Source organism: Puma concolor, chromosome C1, assembly GCF_028749965.1.
Source record: "Puma concolor isolate L17-30 chromosome C1, mPumCon1.1.hap2, whole genome shotgun sequence".
Lineage (NCBI taxonomy): Eukaryota > Metazoa > Chordata > Mammalia > Carnivora > Felidae > Puma > Puma concolor.
The window spans coordinates 8818447-8841097 of record NC_141674.1 but is presented as its reverse complement, the minus strand read 5'-3'; the positions used below and the strand labels follow the sequence as shown (position 1 = coordinate 8841097).

At 54.8% G+C, this 22651-nt stretch overlaps 2 protein-coding genes and 1 non-coding gene across 5 annotated transcripts in view; 2 read left to right on the top strand and 1 right to left on the bottom strand.

Annotated features, from left to right (window-relative positions):
* Positions 1–22651, top strand: part of NPPA (natriuretic peptide A) — a 160987-nt gene that overhangs the window by 1105 nt on the left and 137231 nt on the right. The gene's annotated exons all lie outside the window — the stretch shown is intronic.
* Positions 4587–14243, bottom strand: MIIP (migration and invasion inhibitory protein). Of its 3 annotated transcripts, XM_086715702.1 has the most exons (10): positions 13956–14243; positions 12613–12802; positions 12032–12367; positions 11535–11619; positions 7877–7985; positions 7743–7795; positions 6918–7047; positions 6637–6733; positions 5748–5873; positions 4587–5485 (listed from the first exon to the last, which is right to left on the bottom strand). In XM_086715702.1, exons 2-10 carry the CDS (start codon positions 12724–12726, stop codon positions 5408–5410), a joined length of 1128 nt encoding a protein of 375 aa, XP_086571828.1. In that variant the 5' UTR covers positions 12727–12802; positions 13956–14243; the 3' UTR covers positions 4587–5407. The 3 variants fall into 3 exon arrangements, with proteins under 3 accessions (XP_086571828.1, XP_086571827.1, XP_086571829.1); XM_086715701.1 differs by lacking the exon at positions 13956–14243 and having other exon boundaries at positions 12613–13904; XM_086715703.1 differs by lacking the exons at positions 12032–12367; positions 13956–14243 and having other exon boundaries at positions 12613–13901.
* TRNAK-UUU (transfer RNA lysine (anticodon UUU)) lies at positions 16184–16256 on the top strand. The gene has a single exon. It is a non-coding gene; the product is annotated as a tRNA-Lys (tRNA).

Here is a 22651-nt window from a genome sequence, read left to right as displayed (position 1 = left end):
AGGCCCAACCTCAGGCCACCCCCTCTGGCCACAGCCTGGTCCCATGGAGCCCCGGCTTCCCCTCATGACTTCCTGCACAGCCTGGCCGACCCCCCTCACATGGCTGGGGGAGGCCCTGGTCACCTGCGGCCTGTGGCTGACTTCGCCTGTCCTACTCCCTGCGGGCAGAGCCCCGATGACGGACTGCTCTGTCACCCATTTGCTCTGGGCAACAGCCCCCAGAGCAGCAAGGCTTTAACCCTGTAGACTCCACACTTAATGGCTCCCCCCCGCCCCTGGAGAAGGTGCACACAAGGAAGCTGAACACAGAGGGCAGGGCACTGTGCCCCGTCCACATGGCACTGGTCTTGACGAGGCGGGGTGGGGGACGTGAAGAGCTGGGGACAGCTGACCTGTCTTACCAGTTAGGGCCCTGTTCTCAGGTCGGCCCACGTGCAGCCTTCTGTACCTGCCCACTGGTGCTGTCACCCTTTCCACAGGATGAGTAGGTGACGCACCCAAGGACATGGGTGAGGAAGCTGCCAGACCGTGGCAAGGGTCTGAACCCCGATCTCTGACTCGGGGTGCCCAGTAGAAACTTTTTATTGCACCAAAATGCTGTAAATCTTCGACATCAGAACGCTACATTCAAACAGTACGTGGGGAAGTAATTCTGGAAAATCCAACGTTTTGTTGTTTTCCGGGCCATGTGCAGGCCACTTCCGTGAGGACAGAGCAGCAGCAGAGCGGCCACTCCACCCCTCCAGGGATAGCCACCCTCCCAGATGGCAGCTGGGGGAGCTTCTGTTCTTTGGGACGTTGGACGGGTCCCTTGAGAGGCCAGCTAGAGTTCGCTTCTCCACACACTCCCCATCTGCATTCCGGGGATGGAGGTGGACAGGTGTAGGAAGTTTCCAGGATGGAGATGTCACGGTGTCCCCAGCCGTTCCCCACATCCCCTCCCAGGAGGCCAGACCCCCCGTGATCTGCCCGAGACACAGGACAACACAACGTACTAAAAACTAGTCAGTTACAGTTCACCTGCCAGGGCCAACCCCCGGGTCACCCTTTGGGTCCCAGGGCTGTGTGGGTCTGTCTCCCAAGTCCCAGGGGCTCATTGATTCACTCACCCACCACTTACCTACTGAACACCAACCACGTGCCATATGCTGTTTTAGGACAGAGCTGAGGACGAGTCTGGGCCCAGTTCCCGCCCCCCAACATCTCACTGTTCGGTGGAAGCGGCTACGGCAGGAGAGCCGAGGCGGGTCTCGGACCCGGGGGGGCCTTGGCCAGTTCTGTGGGATTGGGGGAGGCCTCCGACGAGCAGACAAGGGAGCTGAGGCTTGCGTAGTTCGGCGGTAGGAAGAGAATTCTGGGCAGAAGGAGCTGCGTGGATCCAGACCCGGAGGCCGGGGGCAGCGGCAGGTTTCAGACCCAGAAGAAAAGCTGCAGCAGGGCTGGAGCGGAAGGGAGGGGAGGTGGTGGGCACCACGGCCGCTTCGCACTTTACAGCGTTGGCTGCTTTCGGTCCCAGCTCCTGCACGGGGGCCCCGTGGGGGCAGGACGCTGCTGTCACTGCTGTCAGGTTCACTGCAGGGCCCCGGACACGGTGATGGCACACGGCAGGAGCTCGGTGCACACACGGTGAACGAGTGAGTGAATGACCTGTGCGGGGTCCACGAGTCTATGCTGTGATACAGGCAACAGAGGTCAGTCCCTCTGGTTTTTTTGTTTTTTTTTTTTTAAGTTTATTTAAGTAACCTCTACACTCAAGGTGGGGCTCGAACTCACAACCCCAAGATCAAGCGTCGCATGCTCCATCGACTGAGCCAGCCAGGAGCCCCTGTTCTTACTTTTTTTAAAATGTTTATTTTTGAGGGGCGCCTGAGTGGCGCAGTCGGTTGAGCATCCGACTTCAGCCAGGTCACGATCTCGCGGTCCGGGAGTTCGAGCCCCGCGTCAGGCTCTGGGCTGATGGCTCAGAGCCTGGAGCCTGTTTCCGATTCTGTGTCTCCCTCTCTCTCTGCCCCTCCCCCGTTCATGCTCTGTCTCTCTCTGTCCCAAAAATAAATAAACGTTGAAAAAAAAAATTTTTTTTTAAATAAAAAAAATGTTTATTTTTGAGAGAGAGAGACAGCATGAGCGGGGGAGGCGTGGAGAGAGAGAGAGAGGGAGACACAGAATCCGAAGCGGGCTCCAGGCTCCGAGCTGTCAGCACAGAGCCCGACGTGGGGCTTGAACCCACGGACTGGACTGCGAGATCATGACTTGAGCTGAAGTAGGACACTTAACTGACTGAGCCACCCAGGTGCTCCTTCTTTTTTTTAAATAATTTTTTTAGGGGCACCTGGGTGGCTCAGTCAGTTGAGCGACAGACTTCAGCTCAGGTCATGATCTCACAATTTGGGAGTTCGAGCCCCGCGTCGGGCTCTGTGCTGACCGCTCAGAGCCAGGAGCCTGCTTCCGATTCTGTGTCTCCCTCTCTCTCTGCCCCTCCCCTGCTCGTGCTCTGTCTCTGTCTTTCAAAAAAAATGAAATAAAACGTAAAAAAGGAAAAAAAAAAAAGAATGCTGTTAATTTGCAGGAGTGGGGAGACACATGTAAGACATACCAGTGTCTGTGGCAACCAAGGGGCTCCTTCGGTTCCATGAAATTAGAGCATCCTTCTCATCACCTTCATGATGTGGGTAGAAAACCCGGCGAGAGGAAAACGCCAAATGCGGAACACACGTTAGCCACCACTCTTGAGAAAGCAGGGGGAAAAATTCCAATGAAGACAAAAAGAACTACCTCAGCTCTCATGAAGCTGTTACATTCTAGCAGGGGAGAGGGGCGCGCAGCAAGGAATCTCACGATCAGGAATTCAGTAACACACGAGGCCCGAGATGGACGGGTGCAGGGAGGTGAGGCGTGTGACCGGTGGGGTCCATCTGACGGGCTCGCCAGCTGAGATGTGGAAGACTGGGTAGGAGCCTAGGGGTGAAGGTACGGGACAAGGAGAGATCCGGGCAACCCCAGGGAAGGGGAGGGAAGGACCCTGAAGGACTGGCAGTGGCTCGTGGGTAGCTGGGAGGGCAGCACGGCGGCGGGTGGGGGCTGCAGGCTGAGTGAAGCAGGCCACGGAGACACGGAGCTCTGTCCAGGGGTCTCTGCCTGTCACCTTCCCTCTTGGGGCCCCTTAGGGTTGAAGACAGGCCTCGTCCCCAAACTGGAGCAGTCACACCGACAGTTTGGGAGAGGCGGCAAGGGCAGGATAGGATCCTGGGGCCAAGCCCTCCTCGACCTCCCTGAAATGTTGACAGGCTGACCAGCAGCAAAGATCAGGTTAAGGCTGCTGTCTTCCCAGCCCAGGCGACTGTTCCCAACGGCCCCAAGGAAGCCACTAAGACAGCTGGGGGTGTGCAGAACCCAGGAGTCAGCACATAGACAGCCCGGAGGCCTTAGGCTTAAGACTTTGAAGATGCTAACTCTTTCACATTTTAACGTCTCCGAAATTAGCATTATCTCACAGCCCGGGTGAGTGTCCGAGGTTAGCACCATTTTTCCCGGTACACAAAATAAGGGTGAGTCTGACCGTCTACAGTGTCACGCTGCCAGGAGACCATGGGTGTCGTGTCTCGCACACAGAAGCAACGAAAGCCAACAGGTGAAAGCCACGTCTCCAAAAGAACTGTCCTTCCAGAGAAACCACTTACCCTGAGGACTTAATTGGACCCAGCGATGCAGTCTGGACTTTTATGGGAAACATTTCTGTCTTGTTTAAACTTGCTATTCGGGGTCAGCTGAACTTAGGAGTTGATCTCAGCTGTAAATTTTTCGTTTTTGTTGGGCAGAAGGTACCCAGATTCTCTTCTCCCTCTGACCAAAGAATTTCTAACAAAACCACGGACTCCCACAGGCTCTTTGACTTAAAATTACGTTAAACATCAGAAAAAGCAAACAACCGGATCTAAAAATGAGCAGAGGACCTGAACGCACACTTCTCCCAAGAAGATGCACGGGTGGCTGATAAGCACAAACAAAAACGCTCCACGTTTGCAACCATCAGGGAAAAACACAAAACAGAACCACAGTGAGGTACCACTTCACGCCCGTTAGGATGGCTGTTACAAAACATGCAGAAAGTAGGGCGGGCGCCTGGGTGGCTCAGTCGGCGAGCGTCCAACTCTTGATTTCCACTCAGTTCACGATCTCACAGTTGGTGAGTTCGGGCCCCGCATCGGACTCCGCGTTGACAGCACGGAGCCTGCTTGAGATTCGCACTCTCTCTCTGACCCTCTCCTGCTCACCTGGCTCTCTCAAAAATAAACATTTTTTTTTTTTTTTTTAGGAAAGGGCAGAAAAGAAGGGTTGGCGAGGATGTGGAGAAACTGGAACCCACAGAGGCCAGACACTGAGAGCTGGGGATTCATCAGTTACTGCGGCAGAACCTCCTTCACCCTGATTAACACGTGTGTTGTGAGCCACACGGCAGGGGGTGGGGGGGGGGGGGGAGAACCAGGCTTTCCCGGCGTCACAGCCATGACGGCTTCCTGTGGAAGCCACAGGAGACCACAACCCTAGTTCCAGCCCTCAAAGTGGAGAAACCTCAGAAAAACCACGTGCCTCCTTGGGGCTTCAGTTCCCCTTTTATTTCATGTTCATCTTACAAAACCAGGAATTTTATATCGTTCAACCTATGGGGGGAAGACAGACACTGGCTGTTAATCCACGAGGGGGGGGGATATCTGTACTCACTGCCAGCCCTGCCTGGCTCTCGGCTTCCCCAACTGTCCCTGCGGCAGCTCTGGGTCCCCTGTGGCTTCTCGGGCTGGGCTGGGGAGAGCAGTCAAGGAGCCACTGGCCCAGGGACTTTAAGAGAAGCCCTCTGTCAACGGACCCCAGCTTCAGAGACCAGGAAGGGGAGAACTCACTCATGGTCCACAGCTTCAGCCTCATCCACGGGAGATAGTCTGGGGCCCAGAGCGCCTCCTTCCCACTCGGGAGGCCATCTACCCAGAGTTGGAAGCTGCACCGAGAACCAAACTCAGGGCACTGGATCCCCTCGGCCCAGTACAGGTTGTCAGACGTGTCTTTCCCCAGGCAAGGGAACAGGCTGCCGCCAGAGCACCTCCTGGGCACTGAGGGCATCAGCAGGGCGGACCCAGCACATGTGGGAAATCTGGTGCTGCAGACGGCACTGAGCTTTATTTACAAACATGTCACCCCATCCTCTTTCACCCGCGCCCCCCAACCCTGGAGTCCCCACCTCTGTCTCCAGGAAGGAGAAGGGCCTAAGCCCATCCACCTGCCCAACCCAAGAGGGTGGGGACTACGTTCACCTCCAGCTGAAGCCAGGCAGGGCTCCCCTCTGGTGGGTGCCCTGCCAGAGGAGAGGGGTTAGGGGGGATGGCAGGGGCTCTGTCCTCCTCCGGGTGGCCAGTCCTCAGGGCTTCGGCCAGGGCGCGCAAGGCTGGAGTTGTGACCGGGATGGGGTGGAGGGTGGGACTCGTGTTGGCTGGGCCTGAATGGTGAACAGGGAGGGGTCAGAGGGGACCACTGTGGAAGTCGCCCCCAATTCCCACGTCATCCTTCCTGGGGAGGGTGGGGTAGTTGGCAAGGAGAAGAGCCTGGAAGGGTGCTGTGGGCTGGGCTCCTGCAGAGAGAAGCTTCCAGGCTCTGCACTCCCTGCCCCAATCCACCCCACCCCTCTAGGGACTCTGCAGACCCCAGGCCTACTCCTAGGCATCTGTCCCTCCTGGGGTACCCGGTACCCTGGACCATACCAGGCGGGCAGCTGACAGCTTCCGGTGCTGGGCCTCGGAGGAGACACAGGACCAAAGGTCCAGGCTCTTGGGGGCTGAGCTTTTCTCGGGCTTCGGAGGGAGAATGTCCCAGCCCATCAGGCAGTGCTGTGGAGAGCAACGGATTAAGGCACCTGGTCTGTGGCAGGGCTCTCCTCTGATGGGGTGCACCCCAGGGAGGGGCTGTGCCTCTCCCCTGGGACTGCCTGTATCCTGGGTTACCCCAGGCATCCCTTTCCTTACCCCGCTGACCCAGGCCCTGGGCCCCTGGCCTGAGACGGGAGGAGGGAAGGCTGTGGATACTGACAGAGCACTTCCTGTATGCTGGGCTCCGCCCCACGCCTGATGGGGACTGAATCCCTGAACTACCCACCCCCCGCCCCCGGTCTGAGGACTCATGCGTTCATTTTACAGGCGAGCAGGCTAACTTTCTTCGGCATCCTTTCTCCTCTCCCCAGTCTCAGCTCCCCCAGCCTCAACCGGCAGAGGAGGGATCTCCACTGACCCCCACCCTTACCCAGGAGACATAATGTTTCTAGGAGAGGCTCTATGGAAACATTAAGGACCTGGGTTCAAATCCCAGCTCTTCCACCTGCGGACCGGAGGCCAGTGCCCTCCCTCTGCCTTGTCTCATCTGGACAGCGGGACGCTTATCCTGGAAGCCACATCGTGGGTGGGGAACAGTCAACAAGCGTAATACAGGTGATGGAAATGGCCCAGCCTGAACTCCAGGGATCTGGGCACCCACCCTCCTTGTGCCCAGCCTCTCTGTGGGCCCTGGGACAGTCTGTGGCCCTCTCTGGGCCTCAAGATCCACCAGGGAACCTGGGCCCCGCGCTCAGCTCCACCCAGGCCCCACTCGGCTGCTCACCCGGGGCAGGGCCAGCGTGTCAGAAGCATCGAAGCTCTTCCGTCGGTGGACGCGGTGCCGGTGCGGAGGGTCCAGGACAGACAGCGGGATGCTCACCCTGGGGGCAGGGGCAGTGGACAGAGAAGGCGTTGCTTTGGGCGCCTCCGGGCCACTCTGGGACCCCAGCCCCGGACTCGGCCTTCCCTCCCTCAAGACCGGTGGGCCTCAGGCTGGGCTCCTCTCCTCGGTCGCTGCCGCCTCCATGGCTGCCCCCGGGTGTCCTACCTGCTCTGGCCACTCACCTGACCTGCGCGGGCTCCACCAGGGTCTCGGGGCCCCGCTGGTCCCGAGGTGTCCTGCACAGGCGGCAGGGGGAGCCAGGATCCGAAGGCACCAGAAACAGGCGCCGGTTGACGCGGTAACAGTACACGCCTGCGGGGCCGTGAGAAGCGGCAGCTCCCTTCAGCCGGGGGCCCGTATCCCTGGACCCCCTTCCTACCCCAACCACACGGGCCTGCCGACGCCACCCCCCCCCGCCGGCAGCCGCACGCACAGGCGCACGCAGGTGTACACGTACGGAACACTAACACGCACCTGAGCTCACGTGACAAAACACGGAGAACACACACTCGCACGCGTGCGCACACACCCATCAATGTGACACGTGCAAACCCAAAGCACGGCTCTGTACGGTCACATTCACGGACACACGTGCGCGTGCCTAAACTGGCAAGCACACACGGTGTGCACGCACACACGCGTTCACACGAACGGCCCTTCCTTACGCGTGAGGCACGCACGTGAATGCACCACGTGCTGCAGACACAAACCCAAAGCAAAGACTCAGGACTCTGTGACTGAGCCAGCACCTCTCCCCCACCCCACCCCCGGAGCGCCGACTGGAGGAAGTGGGGGGCACACAGGAAAGGAGGCAGCTGGCAAGAGGTAAGGTGACAAACGGCCGGCCCTGATCTCCACAAGTCCGGGCCTCAGTGCACCCTCACCATCCCCCCAGGGCCTGCCCCACCCTGTCCAGACCCAAGGCTTCCCTCCCCGAGTCCCCGCCACCCCAGCTGCCTCCCTAGGCCCCCGAGACCTTGGCCAGGCTGCCGAGAATTTACACTCACATTCGTGGTCTTGGTCCACCCTGCTGCTCTCCCGGAGGCTGAGGGACCGGGGTCTGTGAAGTGACAGGGGTGAGCAGGCCAGGCGACGGGGTCCCTGAGCCGCCCTGCCCACCCCCTCGGCCAGCCCTGCTCACTCGGGGTCACTGTGAATACACTCCTCCTTGTTGGCTTCCCGGAAATCCTGCAGCTTCGAGAAGAAGGCCTCGGGCTTGCTGGTGATGGGTGAGGTGTTGTCCAGAGACCCTGGAGTGGGCAAAGCACCGGGGAGCTGCTGTGTGGCCACTGGCAGAGCCTTAAGGGGTGCTCGGCACAGCACTCCAGTCTACCTGCTTTGCCCCCCACTCTGCCTCATGCAGACCTGGAGGGGGCCCTCTGCTCACCGTGACTGCTGGCTTTGTCTGTGCAAGCATCCAGGCAAAAAATATTTACAGAGCCCCTCCTAGGGGCCAGACACTGGTTGTTGTTTTTTTTTTTTAGGTTTTATTTATTTGTTTTCAAAGAGAGAGAGAGAGCGTGCAGGAGGAGCAGAGAGAGAGAGGGAGAGGGAGAGAATCCCAAGCAAGCCCCACACGGTCAGTGCAGAGCCCGACACGGGGCTCAAACTCACAAACCCTGAGATCATGACCTGAGCCGAAACCAAGAGTTGGATACTTAAAAGACTAAGCCACCCAGGCGCCCCATGCCCTCATGAGCCTCACAGATATGCTGGCAAAAGGGGCACCTGGGTGGCTCAGTCGGTTGAGTGTCCGACTTCAGCTCAGGTCATGATGTCACGGTTCGTGAGTTTGAGCCCCGCGTCAAGCTTTGTGCTGACAGCTCAGAGCCTGAAGCCTGCTTCAGTTTCTGTGTTTCCTTGTCTCTCTCTGCCTGTCCCCTGCTTGTGCTCTGTCTCTCTCTCTCTCTCAAAAATAAACATTAAAAAAAAAAAAAAAACATGGTGGCAAGAAACTAGTCACCAAAGAAACCTGTGACACGAAACCGAATAGTGACGCCCGCCAGGAAGTAGAGCAGAGTCAGGCACGCATGCAACACAGAGCTCACGGATGACAGGACGGTGTCGGCAGGTGTCGGGGACCGAAGCCCAACCAAGAAAAAGCAAGGGAGGGAAACCGGAGACGGCGAGTCTAGAGAGCCCTTTCGAGGAGTTCTGTTATAAAGAAAAGCAGAGATGGGAATGCAAGCTGGTGCAGCCACTCTGGAAAACAGCATGGAGGTTCCTCAAAAAACTAAAAAGAGAACTACGCTACGACCCAGCAACCGCACTACTAGGCATTTATCCATGGAATACGGGTGTGCTGTTTCGAAGGGACACACGCATCCCAATGTTTACAGCAGCACTATCAACAATAGCCAAAGTATGGAAAGAGCCTAAATGTCTATCGACGGATGAATGGATAAAGAAGATGTGGTGTGTGTGTGTGTGTGTGTGTGTGTGTATACACATACACAATGGAGTATTACTCGGCAATCAAAAAGAATGAAATCTTGCATTTGCAACTAACTATGTGGATGGAACTGGAGGCTATTATGCTAAGTGAAATTAGTCAGTCAGAGAAAGACAAAAATCATATGACTTCACTCATATGAGGACTTTGCGAGACAAAACAGATGAACATAAGGGAAGGGAAACAAAAATAATATTAAAACAGGGAGGGGAACAGACTCTTAAATATGGAGAACAAACAGAAGGTTAAGGGGAAGGGTTGTGGAAGGGGGGGATGGGCTAAATGGGTTAAGGGGCACTAAGGAATCTACTCCTGAAATCATTGTTGCACCATATCCTAACTAATTTGGGTGTAAATTTTAAAAAATAAAAAATAAAATTAAGAAAAAAACCAAAAACCAAAAAACGAGAGAAAGAAAGAAAGAAAGAAAGAAAGAAAGAAAGAGAGAGAGAGAGAGAAAGAGAGAGAGAGAGAGAGAGAGAAAGAAAGAAAGAAAGAAAGAAAGAAAGAAAGAAAGAAAGAAAGAAATTAAGAAAAGCAGAGAAAACAGGCAGTGACCAGAAGCAAACATAAGATAAAGAGAGAAATGTTTCGGGGCACCTGGGTGGCTCAGTCGGTTGGGTGTCCAACTTCAGCTCAGGTCATGATCTCATAGTCCGTGAGTTCGAGCCCCGCGTTGGGCTCTGTGCTGACAGCTCAGAGCCTGGAGCCTGCTTCAGATTCTGTGTCTCCCTCTCTCTGCCCCTTCCCCGCTCATGCTCTGTCTCTCTCTGTCTCTCAAAAATGAATAAACATTAAAAAAATAATAATAATAAAAAAAAAAAAAGAGAAACGTTTCAGCGGAATAGAAAATAGCACATTGCAGCTTTACCCCTGAGCAGAGGGAAGACTTTGCTAAGTGGCTCAGCCCTCGTGGCTCGGCCTTGTCATCCGTCAACGGGGACAACAGCAGCACTCAGCTGATAGGGTCACCGTGAAAAGCAAAGGAGAGAACAGGAGTAAAGCCGAGAGAAGAACAACGCACATAATGAGCACCAGGTAAAACCACCACTCATCACTCCTCTGGGCTGTTCATATGCTGCTGGGACCGAGTGAGGAGGAGAGAAATCACAGGAAGCAAATCCTCTGGGAGGCCGGAGGGGATGGGGCAGAGCGTACAAACGCGGGGACAGTCCTTAGATGGGAGCGCTCGCTCACCCTCGGAAAAGAGAGCGAGCACAGGAACAGGGCAGGCGGGAGGCGGATGCCTCCATTTTCCACAAATGGCAAGCAAGGCAGTGAGCTGACAGGCTGGGAAATCCTTGGGATGGGGCCGGAGTCTCCACCACCCCTGGTCCCAGCAACCCCATGGAGCACCTGCCTTCAGGAAGTAACTCAACCTCTCTGTGCCTCAGTTTCCTCCTTTGCAAAACGAGGATCCAAACAGCACCCACCTCTTAAGGCCACTCACTCTCTCATTCAACAAGTGCTGTCTAAGGGCCTGCCATGTGTCCCACACCTAAGCTCAGGCTTGGGAAATACAGCAAGAAGACAGCTATGGCCCTGCTCAAATTCGTTCTAGCGTTCTGGTGGAGAACTCAGACAAGACACAAGGAAACAAGGGGTGCCTGGCTGGCTCCGTTGGAAGAAAGTGATCTCAGGGTTGGGAGTTCAAGCCCCACACTGGGTGTAGAGATTACTTAAAAACTTCAAGAAAAAAAAAAAGAACAAGGAAACAAGACGATTCCTGAGAACAAATGATACGAAGAACATACAAATGATTAATGCCACAGACAATGACGCAGGGGCAGTGGCCCTACGACAGTATGCTCGCAAGAAAGGCCTAGACTTTAAGCTGGGCCCTCAGTGACGAAAAGGAACCACAGGGTGTGAACCTGGGGAAGCGCACGCCAGGCAGCAGGAATAGCAAGCGCAAAGGCCCTGAGGTGACCGTGAGTATGGCAGGTTCAAGGACCACCAAGGAGACCAGAGAAGCTGGAGCAAAGAGCCAGAAAGTGGATAGTCAGAGGTCATGTCAACAGAGCTAAGTGAGGCTAGGTCATACCCCCTAAGTCTAAATGATGACTTTGGATTTTCTTCTAACTGCTAAGTATTCTGATCCCCATGTTTAAAAATTCATTCTGGCTGTCATGTCAAAAATGGATAGGAACAGGGTGGACGAAGCCAAAGGGAGAGCAGCTGGGCCACTGAGGTTGCTGGGGGTGGGCAGTAAAAGGTAAAGAGTGATACGCATACAGAGTTTTGCAAGGGCCTAGCACCAATAAATACTACAGAATATGGCAGCTCTGACTCATTCATTCATTCAGTCCCGACAGGGGCTCAGGCAGGTATCTGGAAGCGGCCATACCTGCGATCCAGTCGTAGCCCAAGTATGGTCTGAGGCGCCAGCTCCTGTCAGGCACTGAAGACTCATCACCGAAGGTCACTCTTGGCTGAGGAGGGAGACAAAGAGCGGCAAAGACTAGGCCTGCAGGCCCAGCCCGAAGGAGGTCCCACCTTGGGGGAAGGAAAGGAGCTGTGTCTTAACTTATACCCTGACATGGGCCCCGGGGCTCGGCCACGGACTCGGGAGCTGGAGGATAAGAACTGGCCCCCCAAGTTCCCCTTATGTGTGACTCTGACCAAGCCTCGGAGCCTTGGTCTTCCCATCTGTATAACAGGCTCATCACCTTCTTCCCAAAGTGCTGAGAAACTAACACCACCACTTTTCGAGCACTTAGGGTGAGCTGGACATGACTCGAGGCACCTTCTGGAAGCCTCTCACCCCGTAAGGGAGGCCGCCCATGACCGCATTTGTCAGACAGGCGAACTGACGTTCAAGGAAGTTCTATTCTCCCACGTTACCTTGGACGGCCTGCTTTGCTGATCCAGGATGGACCTCTGGGCCTGGGCCTCCTGAGGCCCCGGCCTGTCCGGCTCTCCTGAAAGCTCTGTGCCATCTGGGTCTGAGATGGCCAGTAAGGGTGCCGAGCAGGGCCTCAGTGAACCCAGGGACGGCCGGCGTCGGTATGCAGCAGGTGGGAGAGACATCACTCCAGAGCTGGCCCCACCAGCCCAGGACATATCACAGGGGCCACCCTGGTGGGCACCCTGAAGGCTGGAGGCTCTTGGGGCCACCGAGGACGTCTCCTGGGACGATGGAGTCTGGGAGTCACAGCTGCCGCTGGAGTCCCGGGTTGACTGGAACAGAGAGGCCAGGTCACCAGGCAGCGGCCCACTCACACACCCAGCTGGCCTGCACTAGGCACGAGAGCCTGGGTCCTCATTCCTGCTCCGGCCTCTGCACACCCCACCCAGTCCCTTCCTCGCTGGGCCTCAGTTTCCCCTTCGCCACTAAACTGGGCACGCTGCACTGGAGGTCTGGATTCCAGCCTGGTCAGGCAGCCCCCTCCACACCCCCGGGAGTTCTCAAGGCGGGTGCTCACCCCTGAGGCTGCCTTGGCCACCGACCGCCGCACAGCATCTTGCCCGACCCACAGCTGCCTCAGGAGCACCAGATTGAGCTGCCGGAGCTGCACCGAGTCCTTGGTCTCCACCATCCCAGGCGTTATCGTGAGGCTTCCTCCTGGGCTGCGGAGCCCCCTCCGGGCCAGGAACCAGGCCCAGCTCTTCTACCTGAAGCCAAAACAGCATGACACTGGGCTGCCAGTGGAGCCGGAGGCCTGGGTTCGAATCCCCGCTCTGGAACTCCCTAACTGTGTAGCCCCAACCAAGTGATTTAATCTCTCTGTGCCTCAGTTTCCTCATCCGCCAAACAGAGATGATGACAGTATCTAACGCGTAAGGTTACTGTAGAGATTGTTGGTTTTTTTTTTAAGTTTACTTATTTTTTGAGAGAGGGAGAGCAGGGGAGGGGCAGAGAGAGCAGGAGAGAGAGAATCCCAGGCAGGCTCCACACCATCAGCGCGGGGCCCGATGTGGGGCTTGAACCCCAAACTGTGAGATTATGACCTGAGCCGAAACCAAGAGTTGGCCACTTAACCGACTGAGCTACCCAGGCGCCCTATTTTTATTTTATTTTTTTAAGCTTATTTATTTTTGAGAGAGACTGTGTGTTACTGCAGGGATTAAATGAGATAATGCATGTTAAACCTCACTATGGTACCTGGTACAGAGTGAGCATCCCACAAACGTTCCCTTATTACTAAACTGGCCAGAGTGTGTTCGCTCACATGCCAAAAGAGAACAATCCCCTTTAACAATAAAATTTGGGTAACATGTAGAAATATGCAGATATTAGGATAACATGTAGAAAACAATTAGGGCAAGTCTACAAATGTAAAGTATTATAACTTGTGACTCCAACACAAAGCAGGCTCCTGAACGGGCTCTTCCCTCTATCCTGCCCACCTTTCCATTTTACAAACGAAGAAACCAAAGTTCAGAAAAGTTAACCAACTTGACCCACGTCACACAGCTAGTGACAAGGCCGGGATTTGAACCCAAATCTGGCTACAGGGTCCATGGTCACTCCAGCCTCTCCCTTGTGCAGAGAGGTGCTTGGGAAGCCTTCTCCTCTCCTCATTCTTTACCTCCCCCCCCCCCCACCCCGCCCCAGGGATCCAGGGTCAGGAACACAGAGATGCTTCTGGAAGGGATTTCTGCAGACTAGGGGAAGGCGCTGCCTAATCCTCTCAGGGCTCCAGGCCCAGGCTCCACCCAGAAACTCAATGTCCCGGAATGTGCACCATCCAGGTTTTAACACTGGGTCGGGCCAGACCCTACTCGCAGAAACCCAGCCCGACCCCCAACCCTCCCTCCCACCCACACTTCTGGATCGCCGTCACCAGGAGCCCCCTTCTCAGGGCCAGGCTGCAGGGGCTGAGGTCGAAAAAAACAGACTACACCGGACACGCCCCCACACACGCGTCCCGAGTATAGACGATTCTTGCTGCGGCCGCGCCTGGGAAGCTAACAGCGGCGCAAATGCAACGGGAAGGCGACGTTCACAGGACAAACAGGGGCAGCAAAACTGCCAGACGCTCCCGGGAAAAGAGGCTCAGCCTCCCCCTTCCTTCCCATCGCGGTCCCCGGATCCTCCACGCGCACGTGGGGCCTCCCGCCGAGTCCTTCCGCCTCACGGCGGCCCCGCAGCTTCCGCGCTCACCTGGAAACCTGGAAACCCGCAAGCCCGACGCCGCTATCGCAGCCCGTAGTCCCGCCCTTCTCGCCCCACGCGTCGCTGCCGCTGGGGGCGGAGCCAGATATGGCCGTCCTGATTGGCCAGATTGCGGGAGGAGTCGGACGCTCCTGCGAACGCTACTCGGCGTTCCGAAGCGGCAGTTTCAACATTGGGGCGGGACTAACAGAGGGACTCAATAGCTGATTGGTCAATTTCCAAGGTCGTGTACTGGACGTCGACTATCGGTCTGGTGCGGGCTCCCGGAGGGCGAGCTCCGATTGGTCAGGATGGGGTGGCCGAACTCGCGGGGTTTGGCTGGGGCAGTTTCGAAGTCTGGACCCGGCGCTGCTCCCGCTAAGTAGAAGTCTGCTGAGGGATGCCAGGCGGGGCTGGGGTAGGCGGTGGCTGGAGACCCATTCTTCCATACTTTCTTTCCGGTATTTATCGTGCCTACTTTGTGCTAAGAGGCACTGTACTAGGCATTGGGGGGGCAGAGAAGAATGAAGAGGGGTCCTTGCCTGGAGGAAAGGGAGTAAATTAGCACGAATATAGATACCTATAATGTATGCGGAGTGCTATGTTCCAGGTATTTTCTATAGGCCAGTGCATGCCAGCCCCATTTTACAGCGAAAACAAAAATGAAGCCATAAAAGATGAAGTGACTTGCTCAGAGCATTTTTAAACTAATCAGCTTGATTCAGCAAATTAACAGAGAGAAAGGAAGAAAGGATAGGAGGGAGGAAGGAAGGGGAAAAAAGGAAAGGAGAAAGGGAGAGAGGGATCATTTTGGGGTGATGGACATGTTCTAAAATTGGATTGTGGTGAAGGCTGCACGACTTTGTAAACTTGCTTAAATGATTGAATTTTGTGGTATGTAAATTACACCTCAATAAAGCTGGGTTTTCTTTTAATTGAATTCGTATCCTCTATACAATCCAGTCACTCTACCCCTAAGCATTTATCCAAGAAGAAAAAAAATTGTCCATACAAAGATTTGCATAGGAATGTTCACAGCAGCTTTATCCAAACATCTGTCAACAGGTAAATGGATAAACAAATTGCGGTATATCCATACAATGGATACTTCTCAGCAATAAAAATGAATAAACTATTGATATGCACAATATGGATGCATCTCAAGACAGTTACACTGCATGGAAAACAAAGAGTACATACTGTACTTTCCATCTGTATAAAACTTTAGAAAATGTAAACTGACCTATAGCTCTATAGCGATAGAACGATAAGTGGTTGCTAGGAGATCGAGTGGAAGGAGGCATGGTAAAGGGGCACGAGGAAACCTTGGCGGTGATGGATACGTTCACTGTCTGGGTTGTGGTGATGGTCTCATGGTGCATGTGGTGCATATATATGTCTAAAGTTATTAAATTGTACACTCTAAATGTGCAGTTCTATATAAATTATTTTTTAAGATTTTTAAAAATGTTTTATTTATTTTTGAGAGAAAGAGAGAGAGAGACAGAGTGCGAGCGGGGAAAGGTCAGAGAGAGAGGGGGAGACACAGAATCTGAAGCAGCTCCAGGCTCCGAGCTGGCAGCATGGAGCCCGACGCGGGGCTCGAACTAACGAACCATGAGATCATGACCTGAGCTGAAGTCGATGCTTAACGCGCTGAGCCACCCAGGCGCCCCTAAATTATATCTTTTTAAATGTTTATTTATTTCTTTTGAGAGAGAGAGGAGGAGGGAAGGGGCAGAGAAAGAAGAGAGAAAATCAAGCTGCACTGTGCAGAGCCCAACCCAGGGCTTGATCCCACGAACCGTGAGATCATGACTGGAGCCGAAATCAAGAGTCAGACGCTTAGTGAACTGAGCCACCCAGGCGCCCCTATAAAATTACATCTTGGTAGGAGTGCCTGGCTGGCTCGGTTGGTAGAGCATGGAACTTTTGATCTCAGGGTCATGAGTTCAAGCCTCGTGTTGGGCGTAGAGCTTACTTTTAAATAAATAAATAAATACCCGATAAAGCTGTTAAAAGATGTGAAGCAAGTAAAGGAAACAAGAACTTGGCCTCATGGGGCACATTGTGTTTGTAGTAGCTGGAATGGACAGCTGCCACTTTCGTGCCACCACGCCCTCTCAGGAGTGGCCCTGAGGACAAAGACAAAGGCTAATCCTTGCCCCAGTGGACACAGCTGTGTGCTTCACACTTGGTCACCTACACATAAAGAGGGATGTACACCCTGAGGAACAGACACGCACAATGCCCTGGGTGGTGGCAAATGGCTGGCGGCCTGGAGCCTGGAAGGAAAAGTTTGGAAGATGGGGGGGGGGGGGGGGGCAGGAGAACTGGGGAAGGGGTAGGAAGATGAGCCTGTGAAAACCAATGGGAGGGGCACAACAGATTAAGTCTCTGGGTCTCACATTTCCAGTCCATCAGAGAATGTCCGATGCAGGGGAGAAGGCTGGTCAACAAACAGCTGGAACGGGGCATCTGGGTGGCTCAGTTGGTTAAGCGCCCAACTCATGATTTCAGCTCAGGTCATGATCTCACGGTTCCTGAGTTCGAGCCCTGCATCAGGCTCTGCGCTGACAGTGCGGAGCCAGCTTCGGGTTCTCTGTCTCCCTCTCTGCGCCTCTCCCGCTTGCACTCTTCTCTCTCTCGAAATAAATAAATAAACACTTAAGAAAAAAAAAAAGTAGCTGGAAAGGCTGATGTGCTGCTAGACGTCAGCAGGCCTCCCTCCTCAGCCACCCTAGAGCGGGTACGGGGGGCCCAGGGACAGACAGAGCAGCCATGAGGACAGGGGTCAAAGTGGCCTGGGCTCCTCTCCCAAAGGTTCACGGAGGTCCCTCTGCCACCGAACGCCCGGTCTGCTGAAGCAGGAACAAAGCTGAGCCCTCGATATACCATCTCCGAGGGACCAGCCAGCCACTGGTAGCAGATCGATGGCTTCAGTCCCCTGATGGAAGGGGGCCATTTGTACCTATTGAAATTGATACTATTCTACATACCAGCTCCCCTGACCTGCTTGCGGGGCCCTCCCCCGGACGGCCATGTGAGGGCTTTAGATCACCTGAATGCAGTGACCCGGGACACACACATGGCCTCACGCCAACGTGCCGGAGTCCAGCTCCCGCGGGTCCAGGGGTTCCCGAAGGATGAACGGCGTTGGCGAAAAAGTGAAAATAAAACTAAAATAAACCATTAAAATAAAAACGGACACAGACAACAGCAGCATGTTGAACTGGCCGATTTATCTTAGCAAACGCGGCATTATATTTGCTGGTGATTTCCTTGTAACGTACGTCATCTATGTTTTCTGGCTTTACCCAATTCTAAAATTGTTCCTTAGTGTCATCACCCAATAAGTAATTACATGATTGGTTTTTTTTTTTTGGTAACTTTCCCTCCTGCCCTTTGCGTATTGATTAATTTCTTTCATTGTTTTGATTATGCATCTACGTTTATCTATAATCTATAAAGTACTTGCTTTGCTGTTTTCATGAAAGGTCATTTATCTCTCAACACCTCAAGTGGAACAGTTACAGGGACATGACCTCTTAGTTGTTTCCCTGAACCATTCGTGGTTTTGAAGAACAAAAATGTTCGCCTGGGTCCGAGGTGCCAGGAAGGGGGCCGGGAGGGCCTTAGAAACCCACGCCTTATACGTTCTCAGAGAGACCCTGCACCTAGGAACCAATGAACCATTCTGTACTTTAACTGACTAGGTTCAGTCGTCATCTGGAATGCTTCCTGGGGGCCAAGTGGGCCCAGGGGTTAGAGTGACCTGCGTCCATAGATACGCTCCTTAGTTACCGGAGTGGGGCTTTCGGATCCATATGTCTCTCCTTCATTGGCCGCCTTTGCTGGCAAATGCATGAGGCTATCCTTCCTGTGAGTAGGAGTCTCCATAGGGGATGGCAAGGGCTAAACGTAAGGCCGCACATGTTCTTGCGGAACCTTATTTTCTTCCCTAATGGTTCTTTTCCCAGGGGGCCTGTCGAGGGCAGTTCCCCAACAGACAATACCCCAGGTAGTCTTAAGGCCGAATTACCTAGAAGCGGGAGGACAAGAAGCTTCACTGTCGGCGGGCCGCCCTGCCGTCGCCAATCCGTCCACAGCCCGGGCCTTGCCACTCAGGCTGGGAATAGCTCGGCTTCCAGCACCAAAGGGCCCATTTTTTGGCCAAATGTGGAACAATGGGCATCCGACTAAAGGGTCCACCGATCTCACCAGGAACCCCAACACCCAGGTGGCACAGCCTGAAAGGGCCAAGCTCAGGAACCATACCTCGTAGCTTTATTCTCTAAGGAGCTGACATACGCCACTGTGTCCCCTGCGGCTACAACACACGGGTACAGGAAGCAGAGGGTGGAAGTCAAAAAGGCCTCTCCCCTCATCACTCCAATGACCCACTTCTGGAGTTTGTGTTTCCTGTGCCTGGGGGCAGGAAGCTTCTGCCCAGGGACACAGTAGGGTCCCATCAACTGGAAGATGTGACCTGGTCATTGGCCCCCTCCTGCTGGCAGACCAGCGGGCCTGTGGGCTCACCCGGAAGAGCCAGGGCTGTGCAGTGGGGCAGGGGGGTGTCGGGAACCCCCTTGGGTATCTGGCTCTTGGTGTTTCCACACCCACTGCTAACAGTAAGTGGCAACCGCGGCGATCACAGCCCAGCCAGGGCGTGACGACCAAGGGCTGGGATCCCCAGGGATGAAGTCTGGATCACCCCACCAGGAAATAACCAGAGGAGCTGCAGCACGAGGCATAAGGGAGATCTAGGATGGGGGCGGACGAGGGACCAGCTGTAGCAGCAGGGCCTGTAGCCAGGGCCACTGGTCCTCTGAGGCAGAGACGGTGCTGGCTACCGCCTTGTAGGGCTCTGTTGGGTCAGACCCAGACCCCGCCTCTCAGGAAAGAAGGGAGAGAAGACAGCGCAGCTCTGAGTGAGTTGAGGGGTGGGCTGTCTGGCACAAGCCTTCTGCACCCCTTCAGACCCTCCCGGCCTCCCTTGCCTGTCGCGCTAGCTCTGCCTCGGCTGAGTGATGTGCAGCTTGCACAGCCTGCCCACACCCCACCCCCGGCCCACACCCGCCCCGCGCCCCTCACCTCCACCACCCGCCGTGGGCCTCAACGCGGGGCCCCGACGTTCGTATGCACGACCCAGAAATGCGGAGTCGGTGCCCCAACGGGCAAATCTTCCACCAAGGGGAGGAGAGAAATAGTGGATAAATTCTTCCCCCTTCCTCCCCACCAGGAATGGTACCGGGCATCTCAAGGTCACGGTCTTATTCTGCAGGCACGTGTAATGGTAGCCAGCTGGATAAAGCATCCTTCTGCTAGCGCTCCCTCCTTCTCACTTTCTCTCCCTCCCTCCCTCCCTGCTCCTCTCTGGGGTTGTTCTGCAGAATAAAATGAGGGTGCGTGAGCCTTCCGCTTGAAGCTCTGCTTCCTGGGGAAGTCTGGACAAAGCACCATCCGTGTGCTGACCCCCAAGTGTATGTCTCGGGGCCAGACTCCTCCTGAGCTCCAAGTTCTCGTACCCAGCTACAGCAGAGGGACCTTAGGTTGAACAGGTCCAACACGGAACTCCTAATTTCCCCCAAACCTGCTCCACTAAAGCTCTCCCCATCCTACCACGTGCCCAGAACCCTGAGTCATCCGTGAGTCACGATGTGGCATCTGTCAGCGCATCACATCATTTCTGTCCTCAAAAGGCCTCCAGAACCTGACCACTTTTCACCACCTCCATCGCAGGACCCCATTAAGATGGAGGTCAGCTCACGTGACTCCTCTGCCCAAAGCTCTCCAATCGCATCTACCTCACGGAGAGTAAAGCCAAAGTCCTTACCCCTAAGATCCCGGTCTGCCTCCAGTTCTGTTCCACACCTAATCTCCTACTCCTCTCTCCCTCCGTCACTCTGCTCCAGCCTCACCAGTCTCATTCTGTTGAAGACGTTGGGTATGCTCCTACCTCAGGGCCTTTGCACACACCGGTCCCTCTGTCTAGAATGCACTGCCCCAGATATCCACAGGACCGGTTTCATTCCCCCACCGTCTTCCTCCAAACGTCGTCTTGATCAATTGGACTGCGTTAAGAACTTCTCGTCAAAAGACACCAGTAGAAGAACGGAAGAGGGCCCACCGGATGGGAGAAGATCTGAACAAGACGGGGAGAGGGACAGAACACGGGAGAGGCACATCACCCCTGACAGAGAGGATAACTGGGGTGTGAGAGGTGCCCGGCCTCATGGGTCACCACGGAAATGCAAACTGAGCCCACTACAGACCCCTGGAGAGACCAAGCTCGAAAGGGCTGACACTGTCTAGTGGGCAAGGACGAAGAGCATCCAGATGCAAAGCCATGCGCCGGCTCAGCCCGCCCAGCAGGTCTCCTGCGTACGTGCCCCACAGAACGGGTCCTGTGTGCACCAGGGGAAGTGTGTGCACCCCTGTGTGCACCAGGGGAAGTGCTAGAATGGCCCAAGAAGCACTGTTCATAGGCCTTTCCCAACCTCACTCCCATGCCCTTCCCTGCCTCACTCATCTTCCCCCATGGACCTTATCTTCTGATACATTATGTCTTTGACTCCATTGGTTTGGCCTACAGTCTGCCTTCCCCCGCTAGCATACCAGCTCTAAAAACACCAGGAAGTTATAACCACTTCATCCATTGCTGCCACTTCTAAAGCTTTGCACCGTGCCCATTAGCACCAGCAGGCACTCAGTATTTCGCTGAATTAATCAAATTCCTCATTTGCACAAGGAGGCAAAGAAGTCACTGATTTTTTTGAGGAGATTTGGGTGCATGCGTCTACACGCCTGACACACCCAAGTTCTCATTAAAAGTTGGCTGTTCTCATCTCAAGCCTGAGAGTCTGACTCAGAGACCGAGATCTCTGTCCTGGAGGACAGAGTGGATTTACCTGACCTCTGTGAAGAGGGCCCAACCTTAGAAGAGGGGTACATTCTGGCGACATACTTTGTGATTAAATAGGGACGTTGTTACTGGAGGACCGAAAATCCCACCTCTTGGGATTCCTCAGAACTCTCAGAGGGCAGATGAGGTAGGTTGAGAAACCACAGGCATCTGGTCTTGACTGGGGAGAGAGAATCAGGCGGTGTTGAGTGAGGAACACCCCTCTTGGAAGATGGGTCATCACCTCGGAGTAGCTGGTGAACAATTCGGTACATTGCAAACAGCAGCTGAAGAGAAAATACACAGAGAAAGGGTACCGAGTGACCAGAAATTTTTGGTTTCCCCTATACGTATTATGCGCGTGTGTGCTCATTCATCATGTTTCTAATTGTGGGTAAGGGTAAAAAGAAAAAAAAAAAAGTTTGAAAGCCGCTGGGCTTTGGGAAATTAGGACTTGGGCTCCAATCCAGGCTCCATCAGCCCTCCAGCTGCTGAGATTTGAACATTTCAAAGCCCCTAGTGCCATGCCTACTTTTAGGAAGTTTCCAGGAACATTTGTTAACCCTGGCTCCCAACCCCGGAGGGCTGATAATGTGTGTTACCGGGACAGGATTCATTAATTCAGCGGGTAGTTACTGAGTTCTGATTCTGTGTCAGGCACTGGGCTAGATGCTTGGCACAGACCAGTGAACAAAACAGACAAAGCCTCAGGCCTCGCAGGGCTTATGTTCTAGCACGTGGACACACAAAACAAACAGTATTAGGTGTTGGAGGATGGCTGTTAGGAAACACATCTATTCCAAATGCCGCAGGGTGAGGAGCCTGAGAAGCGCCAGGCAATAGGGGCAGAGACAGGGATTTTAAATAGGGTGGTCTGGGTAGACCCAGACCACGAGAGAACGTTCCGGCAGGCTTGGAGGTTAAAGAATTAGCGGTGGCAACGTCCAGAGGAACAGGCAGAGGGTCAGCCTGTGCAAAGGCTTAAGGTGAGTGCCTCGCAGTCCCAAACAGCAAGAAACCGGTATGGCCAAAGCAGAGGGTGTCAGGGAGCAAGGGGCGGACGGAGGCAGTGCAGACCCCGAAAGGCCACCGGGACGATTCGGGCCTGTTCTGGGTGGGCCAGGAGCCAGGGTAGAGGAGTAACGTGAGCTGAGTTCTGGTTCAAATCTGTGGCGAAGTCCCTGGCTGCCTGCTGCCTCGAAACAAGCACAACGGGGCAGGGGTGGGAAGAGGGGACGGGTTAGGTGGCAGTGACCGGGGCCGGAGCAAGGGCTGTGAGGGACCGGGGAAGCGGTCAGGGTCTAGAGGCATTTTGGAGACCAGAACTGACAGGTTGGATGAAGCGAGCGACACCGGGGTCCAGGATGATGCCCCAAGTCTGTGGCCCGGGAATGTGGAAGGATGAGGCTCCCACCCACCTCAGTGCAGGGAGTGGGGGCGCCAGAGCCCCGGGGGACAGGTG

What these genes read in the sequence shown, in the direction of transcription:
- MIIP (XM_086715702.1), bottom strand. Translation starts at nt 12,726, where the DNA reads ATGGTGGAGACCAAGGACTCGGTGCAGCTCCGGCAGCTCAATCTGGTG. An exon ending in GGTGGACCAAGACCACGAAT is followed by an intron (nt 7,048 to 7,742) that starts GTGAGTGTAAAT and finishes ACGGCCCCGCAG; the next exon opens with GCGTGTACTGTTACCGCGTC. An exon ending in AGCTGTCAGCTGCCCGCCTG is followed by an intron (nt 5,486 to 5,747) that starts GTATGGTCCAGG and finishes TTCACCATTCAG; the next exon opens with GCCCAGCCAACACGAGTCCC.